The following is a 13,242-nucleotide window of genomic DNA, read 5'->3' as shown; positions in this document are numbered from 1 at the left end:
CACGCTGGCGCTGCTCTAAACTGTTATTTGTTATACGGTTTCACATAACTGATTAATTTGTGGACCGGAAATTGTTACTGCTATTTCTTTTAAATAACCGAAATGCCCATCTCTGCTTTATACACATTAGTAGCTATATCATTCAGTAAATATACTTGATTAGTTTTTTTAGAGCATTTACTGTACTAAATGAGTTTTTTTTTATCATAACAAGCCAATAAAAAAGTATTCTTTTTAATTTTTAAAAGTTTATTAAGGCGAAGAAAAAAATGTTATTTATAAGAAAATCACGATTATTTCACTCAAGATTGACGTATGTAAAAATAAGTGACCACGAACTACTAAAAAAATGGTAATTAGCGAATGAAAATAATAAATATGGTAATTTACTTCCATCTCAACATTTTAAAGGGGTTAAAACCAAATAAATAAAACTGACTGTTCACTATTTTTATTTATTTATAAACATTTTAATGTTGTTCCTGAAACAAAATTGGTTGTGAATAAACGAAAGCAAGCACCAGCATTCAAATTTAAAAGCTACTTCATATTGAAGTATTAAGATTAATTGGTATTAATCAAACTTCAGTGATTCTGCTAATCCTTGACTAACGTTTGGTGGAAGACATAACGAAAAGGAATGAAACTAGGACAGGGTGTAAAAGAGTAATGATGTCGTACATTTCCCGCAGACGGAAGCCGATTGGATGGAATTTAAGAGAGCCAGATTTTTTTTGGATTAGATCCTTTTCTAAAACATTTAATTGTTTCTTTTGTGTAAGGTGATCTTAAGTACCGGTTCATCTTAAATGTAAGTAACTATGCTAGAGGCTGGGATGTTATGTCTCTTAGTGGCAACGCGACCTCAGTGAGAGCTTGGCTCCCTCAGCAGCGCTGAAGATGGATGCCTTGAGGCTTCCAGCCAGTGTTCTGAGCTGTCTCTGCTGGGATCTGCAGCTTAATCCAGTATTTGAATCAAGGACAACATCCAAGTACTGAAAATAAAACATTGTTTTTAGTTGAGGTGACGTAATTGGAAACACACAACGATAAATTTAAATGATGTAATAACTTATATTTCCATATAAGTTATTAATTTAAAAATACTTGGTACACTTCAACTTATTTATTTTGACCAATTAGCGCTTTCACCCTCTAATGGGCATCTTCAGACTGGTGAATATTATACAGTGTAAGGGTAATTTATATAAAACGAAATATTATCTAAGTGTAGGTACATTTAAAAATAAGTTGAAAAAGATACAATACGGAATATTGCAATGGAACAGAGTGAGACAAATTATTGAAACATGTGTTGGCGGCGGTGTACTTTAAGAAAATATTCTATTATTTGAAATATATTTATTGTTTTATTACAATGTACAGGGTCTAACTAAGGGTGAGTTTTTAAATTCTATTTGCTGATTTATTAAAATTCTATCACTATTATTTTTTATCCTATTTATTTCTAAAATTTCTAATCTGTCTAACTTTTGACCTTTATGTCCTACATGTAAAATTTTTATGTGTTTTTGTTTTATCAAAAGTATGTTTAAATTCATTTAAATGTGATATAAATAATTTAAATGAAATAATAAATTTAAAATATTAAATAGACTCTGTAGGTAAATTAAAGACAAAATAGTAACAGGGACAGTAAAATATTGCAGTGTGCATATTTAATAAACATGTATTTCATCTTGACTCTCCCGGGAATCGAACCGAGAACCTCAGGTATGGTAGACGAACACACCAACCACTCACCACCCAACGAGACAGACTTTTCTCCACACAATTTTATTGTTCAGGATTTGTACATGAAAGTAGTCATCGAGTCAAAAATACAACTCTAAGATTCCGGTGCAATTTTTTTAACAAAATTGTTTTCTTCATCCGCCCGGATATAGATAAATTTAATAATAGATCTAAAAAAAATGTTACTCAGAGCAGAAGATTGTTTCCACTCCCATCAATTTTGACTAAAACTGTAATTTTATATGTTCAAAATATAACACTCACTTCCAAAAGTTCTCCTTCGATGTCTTCGAAGATGGAGAGAGCTGGAATAGTGGAAGCGCTGGTAGCTGCAGCACCAACATTGTTGGCTCGGGATCCGAAGGCGGTGTATAGACGACGGGCGGCACATCGCACTCCTCCGCTGACTGGAGCGAGGTCCCAGCTGTTTTCAAACTCGTAGATTCGTCCGTAGTCAGAGCAGGAGTTTTCTAGGGTGGGCTGAAATACGAATAATCAATGCGTTCAAACAAGATTTTACGTTTCAATCATGTAAGGGATTTGCGCTGTGATGTTCCTAAGAACTCGTGTACAGAAAATAATATTCTCAAACAAATTTCACATAGAGGAATTCAGCAAGGTTTTTATTTCGGTCCAGTACTGTTATTGCATAATATTATGTCAACAGTATCAATGACATGAATAATATAAATAAGTAAGATGATTTAAATGTGTTTTTCTTTGAATTTATTTATTTGAAAAAATCAACAGTCATTGTAAAAAAAAACAATATTTACAAATAAATCAAAACTACATACCAATTAAAGTATTCTAAATGTAAGTAAATGCAATGCAAAAAAATAAATAAAAAAAGGCGTACTCTTGGAATGCCATTACGCAAAATTCTATTTGTAAAAAAAATAAAAATAACAATAATAATGAAAAGAACTTATGAAAAAAAATGTTTTTTTGGCTCTTAAAAATCCTTTTTTCAGCGGATGCACACGAAGTAACCCCAGATCAAGAGAAAATTAATATAATATGAGTACACAAAAAGTAAAACATGTATTTTTTTTTTCAATAGATAGATTAATAGTACAGTACAATAATAGGTACAGTTAGATTAAATTATAATTATTATTGGCAATAATCATTATAATTTAATAAGGTTCTAGCATTTTCTTTGTAGTAACAAATAAAAACAAATAGAAATCATAAACTTGAATTGAATAAAGTAACACCTCAAAAAATTGAATATGATGGTGAAGTAAAAAAAACCATTCAAAATTTAGCAAAAATTCAATTCATCTCTTTATACTATTTTGAAAAACACAAGTATGTTTTCAAAAGGCTTGTCTTCGAAAATAGGCAAAAAAAAACATTTTAAACTAACGGAGAATCCTAGTTTTAACGGATGTATCGTAATGATAACTTAATAATGATAACCTCTACTGAATTTGGAATATAACTTTGACTGGGGATGTTTTGGTACTTACCCATGGAGCAGGGATGATGCAACTGAGACCAAGGATTCGGAGGTTATCGACGGCCTGAGCCAAAACAACTGCGTAACTGTCAATTGCGTCTTCAAGTTGTCCCCAGCCGAGGGTTCCTGCGTTCAAGGCAACGTTGGCGTTGATGATCTGAAACCAAGAAATTTCAAATCAATATTGGAATTTTGTAAAGACTTCGGAAAAAACATGATTATGCAATGAATGTTAAGTCAATTTTAGTACATAATTGTAGATATTCCTAGGCAGAAATGCCAAGATGCTAGTTTTTTTTTTAGACAAAATCATTCAACCCTCTTTGAAGATGTCTGCTAGGAACTATCAAGAGATATCAACATAATCAAAGTTCAAGAATAATGCTTAGTATTGAAAGTATTAGCAATTTGATTAAGAAATATTTACAAAAAACTTAAAAAGTATTAGCTTATTGATCGGAATACAAATAGTTTTTTTACAAGGCTGTTTTTTTAATAGTAATGGCTTTTAAACCGGTAGCTTTTGACGGTCACTGGTCTTGTAAAATGTTCTCTTTCTAAGAAAATCATTATCTTTTAAGATCTTATTAAAGCCATACGAAATTTAAAACGTGTGCTTTAAACATTTGGTTCAAAGTGATGTTCTTACTTTGGAGTGTCCACAGCCAGATGCTGGTCGTGGCCAAGCCAATTCACCGACTCCAGTAACGGTAGCGGCCAATCCATAGAGTCCACCTTCATTGATGACGGACTGCTTCAAGAGAAGAGCATAGGGTTCAACTTCGCCATCTTCGATCAAATCCCAAGTGGCTTCCAAAACATCACTGCGGAAGAAACAGCAAGATTAGAAACATCAATGACGAGCACAATACCATGAAAAATAGTACCAAAATATAACTTTTGATTAGGAGGAAGGTTAATCCCGGTTGATGCATTGAAAACAACATTGAACTGCATTGAAACAACAAATACGGCGTATCTCGATCGGTTACTTGAAGATAAGGTGATCAGACTTACACAGACAATGAAACATTGCAGGGTAGAAACACCTAAAATACAAATTTTTAACCTCGACTCTGCCAGGAATCAAACCTGGGACCTCAAGCTCGGTAGACGAACGCTCAAACACCATGAGGCGGACATTTCCCACTCGATTTTTTTTTTTAGGATTTTAATCTGATATTAGCCATCGAGTCAAATACACCCGTCCAGGGTTCTAGTTAGCTTTCAGACACAAAACTGTATTCTCTTCCGTAAAAATATTTCGATTTTATAAAATTACGATAATAATTTTCTTATAATATATTTCTCACTGATGCATAAGGTATGAATAATTTTAACATGTATTAATACTTTCTGATGAAATAATTTCCTCTTTTGTTTATTTATTGTGAATGTAGTTAATTGGTAAAACGCCATATTAAAATTCGGTGAAATATCCAAACAGAAAACTGTTATTGGATTACATTCTACTTTTATTTTTAAAATATATACAATAGTGTATAATAAAACTATTGAGTTTTGATAATGTAACAAGACAAAACGCTAACAATCTTGCACCTCTATACTTTTGTACATATTTAAAAAATGTCTTGAATTTATTTAAAAAATGGAAGTAGAATAATAGTATTTTATTTCGGATGCCTTATTAAATCCCAATACTCGTTTTTGTAAATTTATCCTTTACATTAAACGTTTTCTATTTTTAATAAAGTTGGTATTACTGCATATTCATGTATGACAAATAAATGAAAAATTAATATAACCTATTGCAAACATAAGTTTCTTTTTATTTTTTATTTATATTTTAATTTTGAATAATTAATTAAATAAATAGAGGGGAGGTAACAAGTGCATTGTTAATTTTTTTCAGAAAATAAAATGACGTTTTGACTAATAATGAGAAAAATGAAATATGGTTATATTCATTGAAAGTATAACCGTATGCAGGTAAGAAAATAATAACAATGACATAGTTTTTTAAAAATATTTTTAATACTTACGGTGACACGCCACATGATGCAACAATGTTGGCGCCCTGAAATCAGAAACAAAAAAAATATTTGAAATAAGCAAATAAGACATAATTAACCTAATAAGATACAACGTCTTAATTTTCTTTTATAAAGAATTGTTTCATTTCATGGCTATTACATTTTTTAATTTGAAGGCTCATTGTTGCAAAGTAAAAGCTCTTAAATCAAAGATCTTTGTTAAAACAAAGATAACAGGAACATAAATGTTGATAACGGGGTGGGTATTCATTATACAGACACAAATAACACCACAGATATTTTTTAAAAAAGTGATTGTGAATTGTCCAATGAAATTGCCTTTGTGTACAAAATGTCATAGACAAGTAGCTTATCAGAACAAATTTATTCAAATTATATCAAAAGTTGTTTTACATCATCAAAGTTTTACTGTAAAGCAGCGAAATTTGACTTAATACTTTGAATTGATAATTCTCTAATTTAGTACTGCTAAATTTATAGGGTAGACAAAAACAGATTTGAGTTTTTCTATGCCGTTTCTCGGTAAAAGCGCATTTTTGTTATGATAATAAAAATTCTGTGTGATTCCAATTGTATTTATGCACTGGTGAAAAAAATAAATGAAAATTGAGTAAAATAAAAAGTAATATTATTAATACCTATAATTAGAATAATTATGTTTTAATTTTTCTTGATGCGATTTTAATGGTAGTAAAAAATACCTTTATGTTGATAAGCACCGTCAGATGCGGATAAAGGTTTGATGATGATGTTAATTTAATTTCTAATCATTACAAGGTTGAAAAAATTTCAAGTTAATGTTTGATAAACCATATTTTCCGACTGTTCTTTCACTTTTAAGGGGTGTCTTTTGACTTTCCTTTTTATGTAAATTGTTTACTAAAATAGGAATTTCACTGGTAATAAGTGATGTTTCGGAAAAAACTTAAAACCCACTTGTTCTCTAAATCATTTGAATAAATCCGTAGCACGTGACAACAAAATAAATTATTTTAATTAAATTACAAATTTAAAAGCTTCAATTAAATTAACTTAACAATAGAATCACCATGTAAAGCGCCCTTGAGGTATTTTATTACGAAAATGGCGCTATATAAGTTATCCATAATAAATAAATAAATAAACCATGTTGTGGGCCTCATGTCAGATTTTGTGGACTCGGGCCCGACTGATCATTTTACTTGTAACACAAAAATGATCAGGATACGCTGCGATTGGTGTACCGATTCAGTGCCCTTTGCGATTTGCAAAAAAAATATGATTTGTTTTGTTTGTTTGAACATTATGATGCTTTCTCCCATATTTGATTGCTTATAGACAAGCAAGGCAATGTTCAAATTGTTATTTCGTTCTGCTTATATTTCTGATAAAAAAAAAATTATCAAAAATTTTAGAACGTCAATCCGCAATAAAAGCGCCAAACAATTTTTTGCTTTAACTAACTAAGGTAACTTTACATATTATTTTTTTTGATTTAAGAATGGAGGGTATGATAAACAAAAGATGCGGGATTTCAGTTGCGATTTAACTGCCTGGACCATAGATGATTCGCAAGGGTGAAAAGTCAATAAAAATAAACAAAATGAATTTAGAATAATTAATTTTCAAAATCAATATGGATATTGTCGACAAATGTTTTCATCCATAAATTAAAAAAAGAAATTATAAAAAACATGTCACTACAAAAACGCGACATATTTGGCATTGATAATTGTGACGTCAAGATTCGTAACGATGTTCTATAAAAATTTTAACGGTCAGGAACATAGTTCAAAATTAACATGGATCATGACGTATTAGGGGTGCGGCTAATGCAACGACCGTTTTTGCAGGAATTCAAAATTCACATATTAAAATATTTTTTATGCAGCAAAAAAATATAATTTTAAAAATGAAAAATAAAAGTAATATTTCCCTATTGTTTGGCAGAGCATTAAAAACCTTGTAAATGCCTAGACTTCCATATTCCTTGTCTAATATGTTCTCTATATCTGTTGTAATCTGCTGATATTTGATTAAAAAATCTAATTAGGTACTTTAAAAAATACATTTTAAAAATTAGTTTTTTGTTTTTTAAAATCTACTTATAACAACAAAAATAGAGAACATATTTGATAAGGGAATATAAAGATCAAGGCATTAACAAGGCTTGTTGGCCTGTCATTGGTTGGTTCAAGTGCACTAAGACTTAAAACTCCGAAACGCGCCTATGGGTCCAGTGGAGTGCCCACATGCATAAAAAATTCATAATATAAAATATTTCGAAAATGCATGCAAAAATGTGAATGTTGTAATTTTATATAATATACTTGAATTATTTTTGTTGGAGTATTAAGATAAATAAATACTTGACACAAAACATTTATTTACACAAATGTTTTGTATCGAATAAACATGGTTTGACGTTATTTTTTATAAAAAAGTATCTGTCATTGTTTGATTAAATGCAGTCTTTGTATGGGAACGTTCAATAATATGTGGAACAATATTATAGACACAGGTGTTTCTTTCTCCAATAAATCAAACGACCATTGACGTTCGTAGTTTGATTTCGTTATTTGTAATATGTTGATTAAACAGTCATTAATCTATTTATATTTAAACAAGTGGATAGTTAAAATCGACGGGCTGTTAAAATGGCGATGTGGTGTGCAATTTGGTGCTGTGCAATTTTTAAGCGTGTAAATTAAGTACACAAGCAAAAATATTATTCATTCTTTTCAAACAGCTTGCCCACCACATGCCGCATACCGCATACGAGGACACGAGTCTCCTTGGCGGGGCCCACATAAGTGGAAAAATTGCTCTTTGCCGAACGAGAAAAGCTTTTGTTTTATTAAAATCAATTCAAAGCTATGAAAATAAGTCATCAGACGATAAAATCAACACACGGTCTTGCGATGACGTATGATATCCCCATCACTTATGTTTGAAAGTGAAAGATGGAACTGCAGAGGAAAAATGAAAGCCGAGTGAACTCTGTTCAAATCAAAAAAGTTATGCAGACACAATTCGTCCAGCCAGTCCACAATTTAAGAGAAAAAATATTGGTGTTAATAGGTGATGTAAGGTCAATTTTATGTTCTGCTAAAAACAGCCAGACCGCTTTCACGGAAAATGATTTTCTCAGAGACGACTCTTTTTTAAGTGGATGGCATGAATGCTTTCTTAAACCAGGTTTTTGGCTAACTCACTAAAAAAAGTGCTTTCTTATGAAACTCTTGCTTCAAAATTCTCAAACAATTGTCTCAAAACCAATACTTTCTCAAGAGACTGTCTCAAAAATATGCAATCCTAAGCAAATTCACAAAACAATAAATGTTCTTGAACTTCCATCAAATGAAAAGACTGTCACAAAAAATGACAATTTTAAGAAATAAGCGGCTATCACAAAAAATGATACATTTATAAGCGTCCGATACAAAAATGTACGTTTCTAAGCGTCTGTCACATGAAATTATGCCTTTTTAATATATTGTCAAACAGACAGACCGCTTTCATACTAAAAACTGTAATAATCATGTTTTGAAAACAGTGTTGATCATAAAAACGGCATTTCTCAATTTACATAAAACACTCAGAGCACTAGAAAAAATCTTACGGCATGGACGCCAATGGGAATATTAATGCCTCCAGAAATCTAGTTTGCTTAAAAAAATGAAGTGTATCAATTTTTTAAATTATTAATTAAAAAATACCCTTAACAAAAAAATATGTTGTAATAAAGCATATTAGATCTGGCTGTCTCCAGCAAAATGCATATTTTAGGTTGTATGGTCAGCCAGACTTTAAAAAATCACCAAAACGCCTTTAACACAAATGAATGAAGTGATTATTTACAATTAAGTATATATGAAATAAAATCATCAATACACAATGACACAAAATATAACAGAGTTTTATTTGGGCTGGCTGTTTTCTGCATAAGCACATCTTATTTTGTGTAGTCAGCCAGGCTTCAAAAATCATTAAAATTGGTCAAATACGCCATTTAATATTTTTTTTAATTATGAAAAAAACGATTCATGCTCTTTTTATCATTTTTCAAAGTAAAAAACATTCCAACTAATGTGTAGATTTGATAATTTACTCTTTTCACAAAAGTGCTATTATTTCAGTTTCACTTTTCCATGGCATAATTACGTTCACATGTATGACAGGGTTACGAATGATGAAATCAAAATATCATACCTGGGGTAGTATTATAAATTTTCTCTACCCCCGAGAGAGGTGTTAATTTGGGTATATTTATTTTTTGCGTGCGACTAATTTTTGCTTCACATATGGCCACACCGATGATTAAGCGTCAAATGATATAAAAAAACTCTTTAAAAACGGAAAAAAACGAAAACGGTTTGGTCAATTTAACCTAGTTAAAGTTTTAAGAAATATTTAAGGTCGCTTTATTTCACGGGTTCATATTTATTTGACTTTAAATCATCAGTGTGAGCATATATAATATGTGGCAAAGTTTACTCGCATGCAAAAAATATAAATCCCCAAATTTATTTCTTTTCTACCCCGCTATTGTATCCCTGGTCATGTCAAAAGGAGACAAAATTTAACTTTTTACCAAATGCACTCAACCCAATAAAAATATGTTAATAATATAAGTGAATAATTGAATTTTAATATGAGATAACACACAGGAAGATTATTTTATCAAAATTAATTTCGCTCTCAGAATGTATTCTATACACATTTATAAAAAAAAACAATAAAAGAAAATACTTGCGTTCTTATTATTTATCAAAATATTTTAATTTCTTTTAGACATAAATAACTTTGCAAGAAAATGGGAAACAAGTTGTGGTAGATCGGGGTTTGAAATTAGAACCTCGGACTCACCGCATTGAATAAGTTAAAAATAGCACATTAATGGTGAATTTGATATCAAGTATATACTCGTAAATATAGTTAAAATTGAATCATATTCATCCTTGTGCCTTTGTACTGTTAAAATTAAAAACGTTTTCAAAATGTATAGGAATTGTGACATCCCTGATAAAGCCGAGCCAATCCAGTGCCCATTAAAAGTTTAAAACAATATTTAAATTAAATGATTAAAATAAATATTTAAAAAGCACTTTTGTCAAGTCGGGTTAGTAAAAATAACCTAGAACTCTTATTTTAACTTTTTAAAGACCTTGCTAAAAAAACATTTTTCAACGGTGGCGTAACGTCGAATTACTTTAATAAAAATATATATTTAGTCTTGTATTACATTTATGTGGACTATGTGACATTATAGCCACGCAAGAGTTAAGTATCGTTTACATGTGGACAATACGATAGATATGACAATATTGTCTTGTCCCAGCTCCGTGAACAGTGAACAGCCTGACCGCGTAGGACAGAGCGCTGGGACAATAAAAAAAATCGACCGCAGTTCACATGAGAGCACGGCAAAAATGTAAACGCGGCGGCATTTATTATGAGCGAGTTCACGAAAAATACTGTTTATTTTATACCAAAGTGCATTGGAATTGTTAAAGAATGAACTTAAAAATTAAAAGGATTATTTAGAAATATGCGGCAGTGAAGTACACGCGTTTAACTAATCGCTATTGTCATAAAGTCCAGTCTCGGAGTTTTCACACAAGGACAATGTGGCCACACGCGGTTGTGGGGATAATAATTGATCCGCGTAAATCCGCCTGCCCGTCTGTCTCAATGGCAATGTCTCGGAACAATATGTTGTCCTAAAAATGGCTATTGGGCATTGGTCGAGTCCTGGGACAAAACGACATTGTATTGTCCATTTATTAACGGACTTTTAAGGGTTGAACAATCGGTTATTGTCGATAAAAATAAATAATAAAATAGTTGTGAGATGATATTGTCACGGTTTATCAGGATTACAATTACTTTTACTATTATTTCTTTATAAAAATGTTATTTTTATAATTATTTCTAATAATTAAGCTAGGCTTTAGCAAAATTAGACAATATACTTAGAAAATGTCATTAATGAGTATCCGATATTGATACGAATTGAAATTTCGGGTTTAAATAGGTTTGAAAATCAATTTATTATTTTGAGTTTTAAATTTAGTAATATTAAACAAAAGAAAAAAAAAAGCACTGATATTGAAAAGAATGGTTACGAAGTTAGATTTCGTCTTATTTGAATACAATATAACATTTTTAAAGCATATAATTCACAAAAGCAATTATCACAAATGTTATTGATGAAATTACAAGAGAAAATGTTTTTTGGTCTGATTCTTAATTTGTATTAAATGCGCAGTTATGCAAATCAAAGGAAAATATAAAAGTTTAGATATGGCATATTTTTTTTTCTTAAATGTGGTTAGTATTAAATACTAAAGACTAATATTCACATAATAAAATAACACAGTAATTGATGAAATATTGATAAGCTGCTTAAAAATGTGATTTTGAAATGAAGGATGATTTAAGTTATTTATGAGAGCTGTGACAGTATAAAACATTGAAATATGAATTTTAATTGTAGAGAAATCTTTTGAAACAGTTCCCGTTAGTTGAAATTTGATAAAAAAAACATTATTGATATGCATTTTTAAGTGACTGTATTACCAAATAATTGAATGTATGTATTGAATTAATTTTAAATGATATCCTCAAGTAATGATTAAAAACGCAACGACTAAAATTGAAAATTACCACAAAGTTGACACTTTTCGAAGCGGTTCTTTAAATCGGTTTGTGGTTCAGTGGCTAGTGTTGAGGACTCAAGGATCAGAGGTTCAAGGTTTGAACCCCACTCTACCCAAACTTGAATGATATTTTTCTAATAGTGAGTTATTTACAACTTGTTAAGTATGGCCCGAAACATAATCGATATTAGGGTAAATCATAAAAATGCCAATATTTCTATTTTTCTACAAAAAAAGTGATTTTCACAAAAAGACTCTTTGTAAGTGGACGGCTTTAAAAATGATGCCTTTTTAAACCAGATTTTGGCTGACTCACTCAAATTAATGCTTTCTTTTGAAACTCCGTCAATTTTGACTATATTAAGCTATTGCCACAAAAACAATACTTTTTTAAGATACTCTCACAAAAATATGCAATCCTAAGCGACTTCACATAACAATAAATGTTCTTAAGCAACCATCACATGGAATGATTGTCACAAAAGATGATAATTCTTTAAGTGTATCACAAAAAAAATACTTTTATAAGCAACCGATACAAAAATACTTTTATAAGCAACCGATATAAAAATATACGTTTCTAAGCATCCGTCACATAAAATTATGCCTTTTCAATAGACTGTCACAATAAATAATACTTTTATAAGCGACTAACACAAAAATGTACGTTTCTAAGCGATCGTCACATAAAATGATGTTTTTCTAATAGACTGTCACAAAAAAATATACTTTTCTAAGCGACTGTCACAAAAATGTACTTTTATAAACGGCTGGCACATAGAATAATGCTTTTTTAATAGACTGTCACAAAAAATATGCTTTCTTAAGCGACTGTCACAAAGTTTGATGAATCGAACACTTGGCGGTAAGTTTAAACACATTGGTGACTGACCTGGATAGCAAGAAGCGCTACAATCAGTAGAGAGAGCGCCATGTCTGATGATAGCGCTGATAGTGTCGGCTTATGGGGCGCGCCACTGACGCTCCCACTTTTATCACCTGCTGACGGGCGGAATCAGGGCTGTCACAAACAAGCAATTAATCATTTTCTGAATTAATTAATTTTAATTAATTAATTAAATCATATTTGCAAATCAAATATAAATAGACAGCTGGCGTGGCATTGTTGAAAAATCACTTAAATGCAAAATTGGGTTATGGATATGCTAAACGACATTTTGAAAAAATTTCAGCGCAGTCATCGACGAAAAATTTTAAACACAATTTAATTATATCTTTATTTTATGGTTTTGTCAAAAATTCAATTTAATTTTCGAATATATAAATAAAGAAAATATTTTTATTTTATAGCGTAAATAATCAGTTTGACTATTTGGAATCGTATTGTCTATATGGTACCTACTAT

General features: G+C 30.6%; 1 protein-coding gene across 1 annotated transcript; it reads right to left on the bottom strand.

Annotated features, from left to right (window-relative positions):
* Nucleotides 1–435: 435 nt before the first annotated feature.
* LOC148284232 (fibroin light chain-like) lies at nucleotides 436–12,842 on the bottom strand. Its single transcript, XM_088242450.1, has 6 exons — nucleotides 12,769–12,842; nucleotides 5,224–5,258; nucleotides 3,870–4,044; nucleotides 3,231–3,377; nucleotides 2,020–2,235; nucleotides 436–995 (listed from the first exon to the last, which is right to left on the bottom strand). Exons 1-6 carry the CDS (start codon nucleotides 12,808–12,810, stop codon nucleotides 849–851), a joined length of 762 nt encoding a protein of 253 aa, XP_088098576.1. The 5' UTR covers nucleotides 12,811–12,842; the 3' UTR covers nucleotides 436–848.
* Between the last annotated feature and the right edge of the window lie 400 nt (nucleotides 12,843–13,242).

The sequence above is a fragment of the Micrasema longulum genome, unplaced genomic scaffold (assembly GCF_059751315.1).
Source record: "Micrasema longulum isolate JH-2025_06_02 unplaced genomic scaffold, ASM5975131v1 h1tg000139l, whole genome shotgun sequence".
In the NCBI taxonomy this organism is placed as follows: Eukaryota; Metazoa; Arthropoda; class Insecta; order Trichoptera; family Brachycentridae; genus Micrasema; species Micrasema longulum.
The sequence above is the reverse complement of the archived record's forward strand: the minus strand, read 5'-3'. Positions and strand labels throughout refer to the sequence as shown.